The 11372-nt window shown below is 39.2% G+C and overlaps 1 protein-coding gene across 1 annotated transcript in view; it reads right to left on the bottom strand.

Annotated features, from left to right (window-relative positions):
* Positions 1–11372, bottom strand: part of LOC105929458 (protein tyrosine phosphatase non-receptor type 14) — a 53018-nt gene that overhangs the window by 12464 nt on the left and 29182 nt on the right. The window contains exons 4-12 of the mRNA XM_036147427.1: positions 7445–7542; positions 6065–6132; positions 5831–5901; positions 4078–4165; positions 3897–3985; positions 3644–3731; positions 3358–3440; positions 2069–2129; positions 1649–1715 (exon numbers count right to left, since the gene is read on the bottom strand). Of these exons, the coding sequence (XP_036003320.1) occupies positions 1649–1715; positions 2069–2129; positions 3358–3440; positions 3644–3731; positions 3897–3985; positions 4078–4165; positions 5831–5901; positions 6065–6132; positions 7445–7542 (713 nt within the window). The remainder of the gene's footprint in view (positions 1–1648; positions 1716–2068; positions 2130–3357; positions 3441–3643; positions 3732–3896; positions 3986–4077; positions 4166–5830; positions 5902–6064; positions 6133–7444; positions 7543–11372) is intronic.

Below are 11372 nucleotides of genomic sequence, written 5' to 3'. Positions count from 1 at the left end.
CCTGTGGATGTGTCTTAAAGCCGACCTCACTGAATTATTCTCTGCCATCAGCCAAAATATCAGGAAACTAATGGTAGACCTCCACCGGTCTGGTTCAATCGTGGATACAATTCATATGCCTGAAGGCGCCGAATTCATCTGTTCAAACAATTATATGCCATTCTTAATGGCACGGGAATGTTCAGCCGTCACGCTGTCCAGATAGGAGACGGCTTCTGTGTCACAGATACAGTATGAAGGGGGTTTTAATGTGAAATGTACAAATCCACCCTAGAAACAAAAGCTTGTCAAGGTGCCGGCTGAAGCCTCTGTCGCTATCCACCATGCAACAAGTTCTGCACTAACATGGGCTGGAAGACCACTCAGCAAGGAAGAAGGCATGACCCCAAAAGCAACATGAAAGCCATAAATAGCTTTTTTGGAGATGTTCTGCAGCCCGATGACATTAATATGTCCGTGTTTGGAGATGATTGGGCCATAACTCACATTAGAGTTGGAGAATTTCAAACCTGAGAGTGCCACCTCGACTCTGAAGCGCAGGGATCGCACCATACTGTAGGGCGAGTCACTTTAAGGAGGAATGGTCCAAAAGTCCACTATTGCAAAAAAAAGTAAAAAAAAAAAAAAAAAAAAAGCAACTTGACTTGTTTTGTAATATGTGGAGTAACAACCTTTATACTACTACCAAACAAGTATAAAGGTTGTTACTCATCATTACTCCAGACTTTTTGAATTGCGAAAGCTTCCTGGAGAGGAAGCGAAACGTCTTCAACTACGAAAAACAAGTCCAGTTGCTTTGTTTTTTTTTTACTTTTTTTGGAATGACCATGACCTGGATGACTGAGAATCTTCACCAGCAAAAGTCTAGACTACAGTGGGAAGCTGGTGGAAAGTTGCCCAATATGTGTGACTCAACTCGTACAGTTTTAAGGCAGCTCCACCAAACACAGGGGAATTATGTAGGTTAAGTTCTGAAGTTAAACATTTAAAAAAAAAAAATTTCAACCCCCCAAGAAGAAGATTTGAGTCTGATTCAGTGTCTATGTGATGCATGTAAACATCTGGCTTCAAGTGTATATAACTCAAATGAAACAAGCAGGAGCTAAATTTCCTGTTAAGTTCCTATTAATAAAAAGAAAAGTGACAGTATAATGTTATTTAAAAGCAAAGCAGACACACCATTTTGGTCCACACGGACAGAGAGGGATGCTTTAGATCACGCTGCACAACGATCCCACACCCACATGCAGCAGCACAGCCCGAATGTTTTTCCACTCCGCTTTTTATTGTCAGCCCAACGTGAGTAAAGCAGTTTGGATTAGAAGGCAGTGTGAGTGTGTGAACGAGTCAATGAAAGAGCGTAGCATGCATGAGGTCACTGCTCTGCCCCCCCCACCCCCCCCCACCACCGTCCCGCCAACAAAAAAAGTCGGGCTTCTAAATTGCTGGGAGGCTGTTAAAACACAAAAAGGAGCCGTGAGTCACACGCCTGATGGGAAAGACACAATTAGCAACACTCCAAACCTTTTAAGTTATTGTCTGAGAGGCAAGAAATCTTAATGCGTGCTGTGGTTGAGGTGGTAAAACGAGAGGAAGTGAGAGCTGCTCTAAATATTTCCACGCGGGTCTGTGTTTTTTTTACAATTACCTTGGGAGCTCTGCATGTCCTGATAATGCTCGTGCACGAACTGGAAGTTGCAGGACTGGGGCCGCGGCTGAGCAGGGAAATACAACGAAATACAAATAAGTGACAGCGTGAAAATGATAATCATATAAAGCAGCAATCCTGGATATGGAGTTTGGTGTGAACCAATGTAACATCATCTTCTTCTGTGACACTTTTAGCCAAGGCATTGTCTGGTCTGGTGGGAAGAGGAAGCAGAAACGACTGCCCTCTTTGTCTCACTGGGTGCGACTCCCTTAATAACTTTTAACGCCAACGCACATTCAAACCGAGGATGGGAGAGGCTGACTGTGCATTCCCTCCCTAAGTCAACTCTTTTATTCTATCCTCTCACTTATAAAAAGTTATAAATGAGCAATAAATGAAAAATTACTGGTTGCAGACCAGAGACAGGCGAGGGTTCCATGTGGGTCTCCTTCTGATTGGCGCGGGAGAGTGGGTGGGCCTAAACGGAAAGGCAACAACGTTAATGATGCTTCAACATAGAAACAGCACCATGAACTCTAATATAATACAATTTATATTATCGAAAGCACTTTAGATTGCAAGGCTTGTAAGTCTCTGTCAAAGTGCTACAGTAAAAATCAGGATAAAAGGTTAAAAAAAAAAGCTATCTGTAGAGAGCTCTGGATAATCAATATATTTCATGCACTATAAAGTCCTGACTACTTTTATTGCCATCGCCGCTAAGAAAGTTTACAAAGCCTTGACAGAAAGTCAAGCTTTAGTGCAGAAGCATAACCTCACTATGAAAATTGTAGAAAAAAAAAGGAAATTTTCCACAATTTTCTTGCACCGTAGTTAAGAGTAAGGCATTAGTGCCTTTCCCATACAGTTACCCCTTGTATCATGCAGCATATTTCTTTTTTGATGAAAGCGTAATCTTCTGATTAAAGCACACCAGTACCAGTCTCTTTAGAGTTTAGCAAACTCTGCATTTTTACATTTCTGGCGGCAGGACAGAGAATATTGTTTTCGGGCATCACTCCTCCACAGCAGCCACCTGGCTTGTAAACAGCATCTAATGATTGACATGGCGACTTGGGAGCCCCTAATTTTGCCACAGTTCTTTAACAGCATGCTTTGAAGACTGTTTTGTTCCTACTAGCTCACCATTTAGCGGTGATAAGTATGGATCCTCATCCACACTAATGGTCAGAAATATGGGCCTATGTGTTACGTCACATGTCATACCCCGAAGAAACAAGTAGAGATTTATTGCTGTTTGGAGCCTCCTAGACACACTGATTGATGCAAAAACGTAATGTGTAAATGGTAAATAGATTCAGTTATATTTATTTGTGGATTATTAGGAGTACCAATATTTTGTGCTGCTTGTTCAAAACAATTGTTTCTTCACATTGAATTTTTCCCCAACTGGATAACTTTAGCCAAAGTACTTGACTTTGTAAAGTGCCTTGAGATGACATGTTTCATGATTTGGCGCTATATAAATAAAACTGAATTGAATTGAATTGAATTGAAATTGAATTGAAAGTAAAGGATGGATTTTCAGTGTGAGATTAAGTCACTGAAATAAGAGGTTCATTTATTTTAAGGCTTTTAAAGACGTGGGGCAGCAGGAAGTGTGACCGGCACCGTATGTTTAGACATTACATAACCTTCAAAAGGTTTCTGCACTCAGTTCTACTTTGGTCGGCCTTGAGACTTACTCTGTGCAGATTTTGTTTTGCTTGTAGAATTTGTGTCTGGCCGTGAAAAGACGAGCAATGTACTTGGCCATTTCCATATCCTCCTGCAGATGCACACACACAAGCAAAGGGTGTGTGTGTGGGGGGGGGGGGGGGGGGGGTTGGAAACACTTAAAGAACATTAACCAACACAGCAGTTCCATTTATTATAACTCAAGCCCCTATCTGTATCCGCAGATGTAACCTTCCGCCTCCTAGGAAGTGTTTGTGTATGAATACCAAGAGCACCTGAAGACACAACACTCACCATGTGAAAATTGATGGTGTCGTCTCGGCTTGTTATCTCCACTGTGATGGCTGACTTGTTGTGTGCTATGGTGCCGATGTCCTTCCACCTGTTGCACGTGAAGAAACGCATCCAAAAGGAAAAAACCGTTAGAAACGTTACGTTTTATCACTTGTATTTCATTCATTTCTGCAAACTGTATGACTTGTTCTGCAAGCATGGGTTTACGAATCGGAACAAAATATTTAAGGGGGAAAAAATGGAGGACACTAACTTGTGGAGCATGATGGATCTGCCGTTCCTGTGTTTGACGAACACCCCAACAAAAGACATGCCAATGAAAATGTCATTTGTGTAGTTGTCCTGTAGAAAAAGATTAAATATAATAAGAATACAGCCAAATTTTTGTAATGAAGATTTTTTTTTTTTTATAAATGTTGTTTTAATACAGCCACCTTTGCAGGAAAACTCTCCTGGCCAAAACCGTCCAGTTTTTCGACTTCCTTGATGTACAAAAGTTCTGCTTCAGCTGGTGGCCTTCTACTTTATAGTAGAAACATAACATAAGACATAACCATGTCTGTTGTCTGTGTGCTTTTTAATCCATTTAGGTCAGGGTCAGACGTTTACATACACTAATCATCGACATGAATATCATTCATTTTGAATCCTTTATGGCCGTCAGGCATCAAACTACTTAAATGCATTTAAAAAACAAGAATTCTACAATAAATTTGCTGTTGATTTTCTATAATTCACACAAGGGAAAAACAATGCATACAGGCTCATATATATAAATAGCCATTTCTAGGGGATGTTTCTGTAGCCATCTGCAACCTTGTGGTATAAATCTGGCTGGATATGAGATAATCCTGCTAATCAGAAATGGGAAAGCTAATTTAAACTGATTGATTTTCTGGTACATACCCCACCTTTAAGCAGAGTCAAATTTTCAATAGCGGCTAGGTCAAAATCAATCCAAGCTTAATGTTTGCATGCTATTTTTTTTATTCGAAACCAGTTATGATGGTTGTTTATGATTTTTGTCCAGTTGGAACACCCAAATGTGTTTTTTTTTTTTGTCTGGCAGCATAGCATTAAGAATTGCCGTCTTAATGCCAAACGGAGCTCAAGAGATTTTACTTTCAAAAGTGGAGCCTTACTGCTTTCACTATAGTGCTCCGCTTGATTTTTATATGCAAATAGCTTAATTAGATTTTATGCTGGCACTATTTCATGTTCAATGGACACAAAAACGGGAAGGTAGAAGAGAAAAAAAGGAAGAGAAAAAGATGAGACATGTTAAAAGGGAGAAAAGGTGAACAAATAGAGGAGAGGGAAAGGAGAGAACAAGATAATATCCTCGGAGTCTGCTTCTACACGTGCAAAGAGAGATATAAAAAGAACAGCAAGACCAACTGATGAAGAATTTCCGGTACAAACAACCAACGCCTTGATAACAACACGAAAAATTACACAATGTTATTTAATGCGAGCTGTATAAATTGACAGCTAAAGCTAATGATAGGGGGTTTCTGTATAGAAGTGAATCTATAAGCACCTGAATCCAAGCACCTGTAGGTGTTTGCGAGAGTGCACCTGTATATGTAAGGTTTATCCATAAGAAAAATGCTCTATACTGGTTGCGAGGAGCCAAAGACCTGCCCCACAGCGCGCTGAGGCAGACACCCATAAGGAACCCCAGAGCATGTGTGTCCAGGTTTCAAACAGGTAGCTGTGTATTTGTCGTGAAGGTAAAGAATATGCAGCGAGTTCTCCTTCATGTACTTCAAAACTTATAGATAATACACTAAAGCCAGGTCTGTATCAGGAAATCAACCAATTAAATTATTTCTACCAATTCAGTTGAGAAAAGAGGTCAGTTATCCAGCAAGGAATTTAGAAAACACTTTTAATAAATGGTGCCAAAAAAGAATATAGTTATGGAAATGTGCTAAGGGACATTTTTCTCAATATTAGTGGGCATGTATGTAAAATTTGACCCACGCTTGTAAGTGAAACTCCACAATAAAGTCAAACTTGAACAACCAATATTTGTCTTTATAAGATCTTGTGAAGATATATCAGTATATCATGGAAAAAAAGAGGATTTCATTTAAAAGCTTTAAATTAATTTCCATATAGAGGACTGCATATAAACCTCTGACCAGAACTGTTTCCTCTAGTTTATAATGTTGCAATGAATACCAGTGACTCTTGTGCTCTTCAGCAACTTTCTTGGTCCACTCCTCCTGGACTTCATCCCCATTGGGCCAGTTCTTAAAAAAAAGAAAGAAAGAAAGAAAGAAAGAAAGCATATCAGCAAATAAGACAATAATACATTTACACAAATATCAGGGAATTAAAGAATCAACTACAAATAATCAATGCTGAAGATCAGAAAGAAAACAAAACTAAGTTTGAGGAAGTTGGATGACTCACCACTGGGAAGAGCACGTACTCTCTGAGAAAGTCCTGAGATGGGAAGTGGGTGAAGTCTCCAAAGTCAGCTAAAAATCAGAGATAAGCATTGAGAATAACTCAGACCAAAATGACCCACATAACAAATATAAGTTCGTTATAAAAGATCACTTTGTACGCAATTTCAAATTAACAATAGTTGGGGAAAGCCTACTTTTCCACATCCTGTATAGAATAGAATAGAGTATTATAACTTCACTGTCATATTTTATGCCAATTTTGAACATGTTCTCAAATTCAACATCAAATTGAGTCATAAACAGCCTCATTTTACTACAGTGATGCTACAGCTTATGGCTACTTTCAGTCAGGTACCTGCAGGGTGGTGGAAGGGTACTGATATGGGTTATTATCATTAAGGATGATCAATTTTGTCAAATTCTGAAACACAGCTATAAAAGCCAGGGGTTTCCTTTGAAATGTTACAGAAAATAAAGGCAAAACACAGCTTCAGAAAAACATGAAAATAAACTTTCCCACTAATACACAAATAAGTTGCTCTGCATTAAAAAAAAGATATTAGCTAGATATTTTCTACAGGCTGAATACATTTTCAAGAAAAAAAAAACTCAACAGGCTAACATGTCAGAGGAATGGGAGCCTTTCCAAATAACAAGAGGGAATTGTTGCCATGCAGAAATATTTTTGCATTCCTGATAAACTTTACTCCTGTATTTGTATTTGTTTTGGAATGGCTACAGAACTGGATGAATGTAGTTTCTATCTCCATAAAAGCATGTTTTTTTGTGTTTGTTTTTAAAAAGCAGTTAGGGCAAACATTAGGTGCAAAATATAGAAATAATCAATAATTATATATTTCTAATAACTCTTTATGATTAAGTTACATCATATTGTATTTGTAATTATTATATCAGATTGCAAAAAAAATATTATCCAACATATTATCAATGCCCCAGGCAACAAACATCTCCATGACGTGCTAATTCTTTAGATAGGGCCTGTACTGAGCACTAAGTGCTGTCTGTTGGACAAAAGGAGTCCAAGTGGAGGATCTTGTCTCCTTAAAGATAAGAGTCTTCCTGATGGTGAGATGCTCACCTTGGAGCTGCTGATAAGCTAACAGTCTGTTTACATTCCCCCTGGGACACCGACTGCACCCAGGAAAAAAACCAGAGAGCACCAAGAGGGCATATTTGTGTGTGTGTGTGTTAGGACTGATACCATAGGAACTCAAGTGGACTGCATTCTCCTTGTGGTATGCAGCCATATAAGGTAGGGGAGTCAAGATGACCCGAGCAACAATGAGTTTGCACTATCTGTCTCTCTCTAGGAATTTATTCACATGATTTATTTTTTTCATTGTCTATGAGTGTGGTTTACCTTGTACTGCTAGTCCAGCTAGTCTGATCCCCTGCTCAACAGTGCACTGCAGCCGTCCATCCAGCACCTCCTTCTTCACCTGAAGATAATACTGATACCTAGAGAAAATGGATGGGGGGTAAAGGAAGAGGAAATTATCCAGCAAGAAGAGATAACGAGTGGCTGGTCGAAACATAGGCGAGACGGTGGGGTTAACCCACGATAGATGATGGGCAGAATACCTCTCACCATCCAAATGCTTTTGGCTACATAACAATAGGAAAATGGACGAGTAGAGGAAGACAATAAAGGGCATAATAATCTATCTAGAGCCACTTAACAGATGCCAAGGGTCATGTCCTGAGGAACAGACCCTGAGAGATCCACGATCCTTCAGTTGTACTCTTTACAAACGTTTTAAACTCCCACCTTAAGACAATACATATGTGTCATATAATTTTATTAAGATTTTATGTTATAAATCATTTCTCTAGTGATTTGGTCTCTGATTCCACTTTATTACACAATCCAACCAGAACAACTAAAACAAACAAAAAAAAGGCTCTGGCTGGTCATCACCTCTTACCTCACTGTAAACTAAGAGTGAGCATTTCTTAAAATCATCAATTGTCAAAAATGTCTCATTTTCATACCCTAAAAGGTTGGGTTTGATACAAGCAAAACAACAAAGGCACCATATGACCAGCACACTTTAAGTGAATTCAAAACCAACAATTATGTCCAGGTACTGAACTGAATATGAGCAAAAACGACAGCCATCTTTAAAAAAAAAAACTTTAAGGTATAAATGTTATTGAGGGACCAATTTATACGTTTACAGGAAAGTTTGATTTCTGGAACCGAAATATAAGGCCTTTTATGAGTCTTTGGACATTGCCATCTGTGCCTGGCCTGCAGCAAAGTGTGCAAGAAATTACATTCAAATATCCAATATTTCTCATCAAATTTTAGTCTCTCTTGTGTAAGGCTAACAAGCTGCTGTTAGCATCTAATTGTGTTTGGTGAAATCTATTATTAAAAGGTAATACTTATTCTCCATTTGGAATTTAAAAAGTATGTTTGTGCAAAGTATTTTAAATTGAATATCTGAATGTGAGACTCTTGTTTTGAAAGGAGGAAATGAAGAGGTTCTTGAGTTGCCAAATTGTGTTGACAGTTAGCTAATAAAAACGTCTTGTCAGCTAGCCGAACCATCAGATACAAAAGCCCTGAAAAGCCCCCGCAACCTTTAAAATATATTTGGGCAGTTGTTATGGAAGATGACCAAATAGTGACAAAGTAACAGAGCAAGACAACGTTTAGACGATTTTGAAGCACCCTGAGCATACGTGACAGTGACTGGCTAACCACTAACAACGCTAAAGTTAGCATGTGCTAACTGTTTATAGCTTGCAGTCGGTGCTAAACTAAATAGCTATTTTTCACAATTACTTTTTAATAGTTGTGGGTAAGTCCTCACCGAGCAAGGTTTTCTAAAACCACAGTTTGAGATTTATGAAACTTTTATTCCATTTAGCAAGCACAAAACCATCAATTGTATTGCTTTTTATCAAACGTATTGCTAAGGTCTAAGTTGTCTCCTCTCGTGAACTCGATATTATACAATGTCTCATCACATGAGCTGGATGCATCGTCATGCTCCTTACTAATTACTGTTTTCTACATTCAATTTCAAGATAATTAATCCAATTCTGCCCCTGGTAGCTATACACAAATATTTCTCTTCCCCAGCATCCACTGGCAAATTTTGATTACCTAAAACTAAGTACCAACTAAAAAGATATATATATGGTTAAATTACTTCCAATCCATCAAGCCTTGTTACTAAATGTTTAGTTTGCCAAAGCCTATTTAAACCAGAAGTGCTATGGAGTTAATGAACAACAACCCTGGAATTGGTAATAGCCTTAAAAGGAAAGCTGTGGGTGATGTGGCTCTAAAATAAATCTGAGGAGATGGGAACTTATTAACTTTCAGAACCCCTCCAGAGTTTGGTTGGGGGTTCAAGTTAGATTTTTCACCAGGCCACACAGTCTCTTGACACCAACTTAGAAAAGTCTAACGTTGGAAACTATGATGTATCTAAACTTCACGCGCTTATGTAAAGAAAGCTTGTGCTTTACTGGTGGAAGAGTTGCAAACATGCTGACAGCACATAAAAGACGTACTCTCCTGTTTCTGGTCTGTGCGACAGAAAATGTGCGTCAAAACTGTTCTGGCTTCTTTTGAACAAAGCCAGAGAGGCCTGCTGCAGAAGTGAGGAATGAGTGAATCACCTCTGTTTGAAATACCACTGACTCACTGCTGACTTGCGTGGAACGCCAAGTGGAAGCTAAACTAAATGATTTTGTAGGTCTGTAATCATTCATGGAACAGAGAGAATGTTAAACTCAGTCAAATCTCAAGTAAAACACAAGAGGTAAGTTATAAGTTGCACAGCAAATGTGAGGCGAGCTGGGTCTGTTTCACTGTGGTTTTGGGCAGCGGTGATTTTGTCAAGTGTAAACCGATACAATGACAGAGCGTGGAATGTTAAAGCCACTCTATGCTATCAGAGAATGTGGTGAAATTCACACAAAAAAAAGCCCCAAAAGGGTTGAATACACAAAGCTTAAAGTTTACAAAGCTTCTTTTTGTCCATCTTTAGCCTTCATGCTGCTGGATGTTTGTTGTTTTGAAGAATGAGAGTGGCCACACAGGAGGACCGGGAGGGCTGCTGGGATGACCAGGCTCAGAGGCATAAAAACTCACACAATGTTTTCCATTCTGCTGCCATGGTAAACACAGGCTGAGCGTTCCCAATGTGGCCTGTGAGACACCTTTTCTGACACATGTTCACACACAAGTTAATACACAGACAGCAACCAGGAATCTATTTAGAAACCACACGGTTTCATGTTTAGTCACTCCCTCCCTCCTACACATGAACAAAAATACACCAACTCCAAGATTTTTTTTTGTTTTTTTTGATTTGTAAAACTTCGGTACTTTTCGTTTCCCACCTCACATCGCTCATAGTTCATATCCTGTCACATTCTCTCCACTGTTTCTTTGTGTTTCTTTTTCATTTTCAAGCTTCTGTAGGCATACTCACAGACCTATAATCTGACCCCGCCCTCCTCCCCTCACCCTGTCATTACCATCGTTTGGCTAAGATGCCATTCTGTTCCCGTGGCAACCCTCTAATTAAGTCAACCCCAACCACAGAGGAGGCTTGAGCAAATGGAGGCGTGTCAGGAAGGGGGAGGAGCCTTTCGGAATACAAAACCTCTCAGACAATTGCGGACTTTGTTTTTTTAAAAACAAAGTCCATGTTTTCCGCGCAGTCTCAGTATGGGGTCCGGTAAGATGTTAAAAGTTGGCGGCAGTTGGTTCTTTTCTGAGGTTAGATGGAAACAACATGATGGTGTTTACACATGGGAGAGGCCAGATGAAGCAGATGGTAAACCGTTGAAAAAACTGTAAAGGTTAAGATGCTGTTTAAATAAAAAAAAAAAAACTGGCTCCGCATGGAAGAGTGCAAAGAAAACTAAATCCTATTCACTTTCTAACACAAGATAAAGCGACTATTATCTCAATTATGTTTGTTTATATCCTATGCAGAACATTTGAGTGACAAAGGCAGCCAGCACCACCATTGAGTTCCATGACAGTAAAAAAAAAAAGCATAATCAAATAAAAATCCTTAACCCAAATTCAGCCATCATAAAGGTTAGATCAGAGCTGTCATTCTGATTTATTGAAACAATTTTTTTTTTCAGATATTTTTTGGACGGACGGACGGACGGATGGATGGATGTTCATGTTTCAAATGAAGCTTAAGAACAAACGGCATTGGACTGGATTCCTAATCTACAGTGAGACAGTGTCACGGGTGGCACTGATTTGAGAAAACTTTTATTTCAGTCAGTCTTGAGACTTGACTTAG

Source organism: Fundulus heteroclitus, chromosome 15 (assembly GCF_011125445.2).
Source record: "Fundulus heteroclitus isolate FHET01 chromosome 15, MU-UCD_Fhet_4.1, whole genome shotgun sequence".
In the NCBI taxonomy this organism is placed as follows: domain Eukaryota; kingdom Metazoa; phylum Chordata; class Actinopteri; order Cyprinodontiformes; family Fundulidae; genus Fundulus; species Fundulus heteroclitus.
The sequence above is the reverse complement of the archived record's forward strand: the minus strand, read 5'-3'. Positions and strand labels throughout refer to the sequence as shown.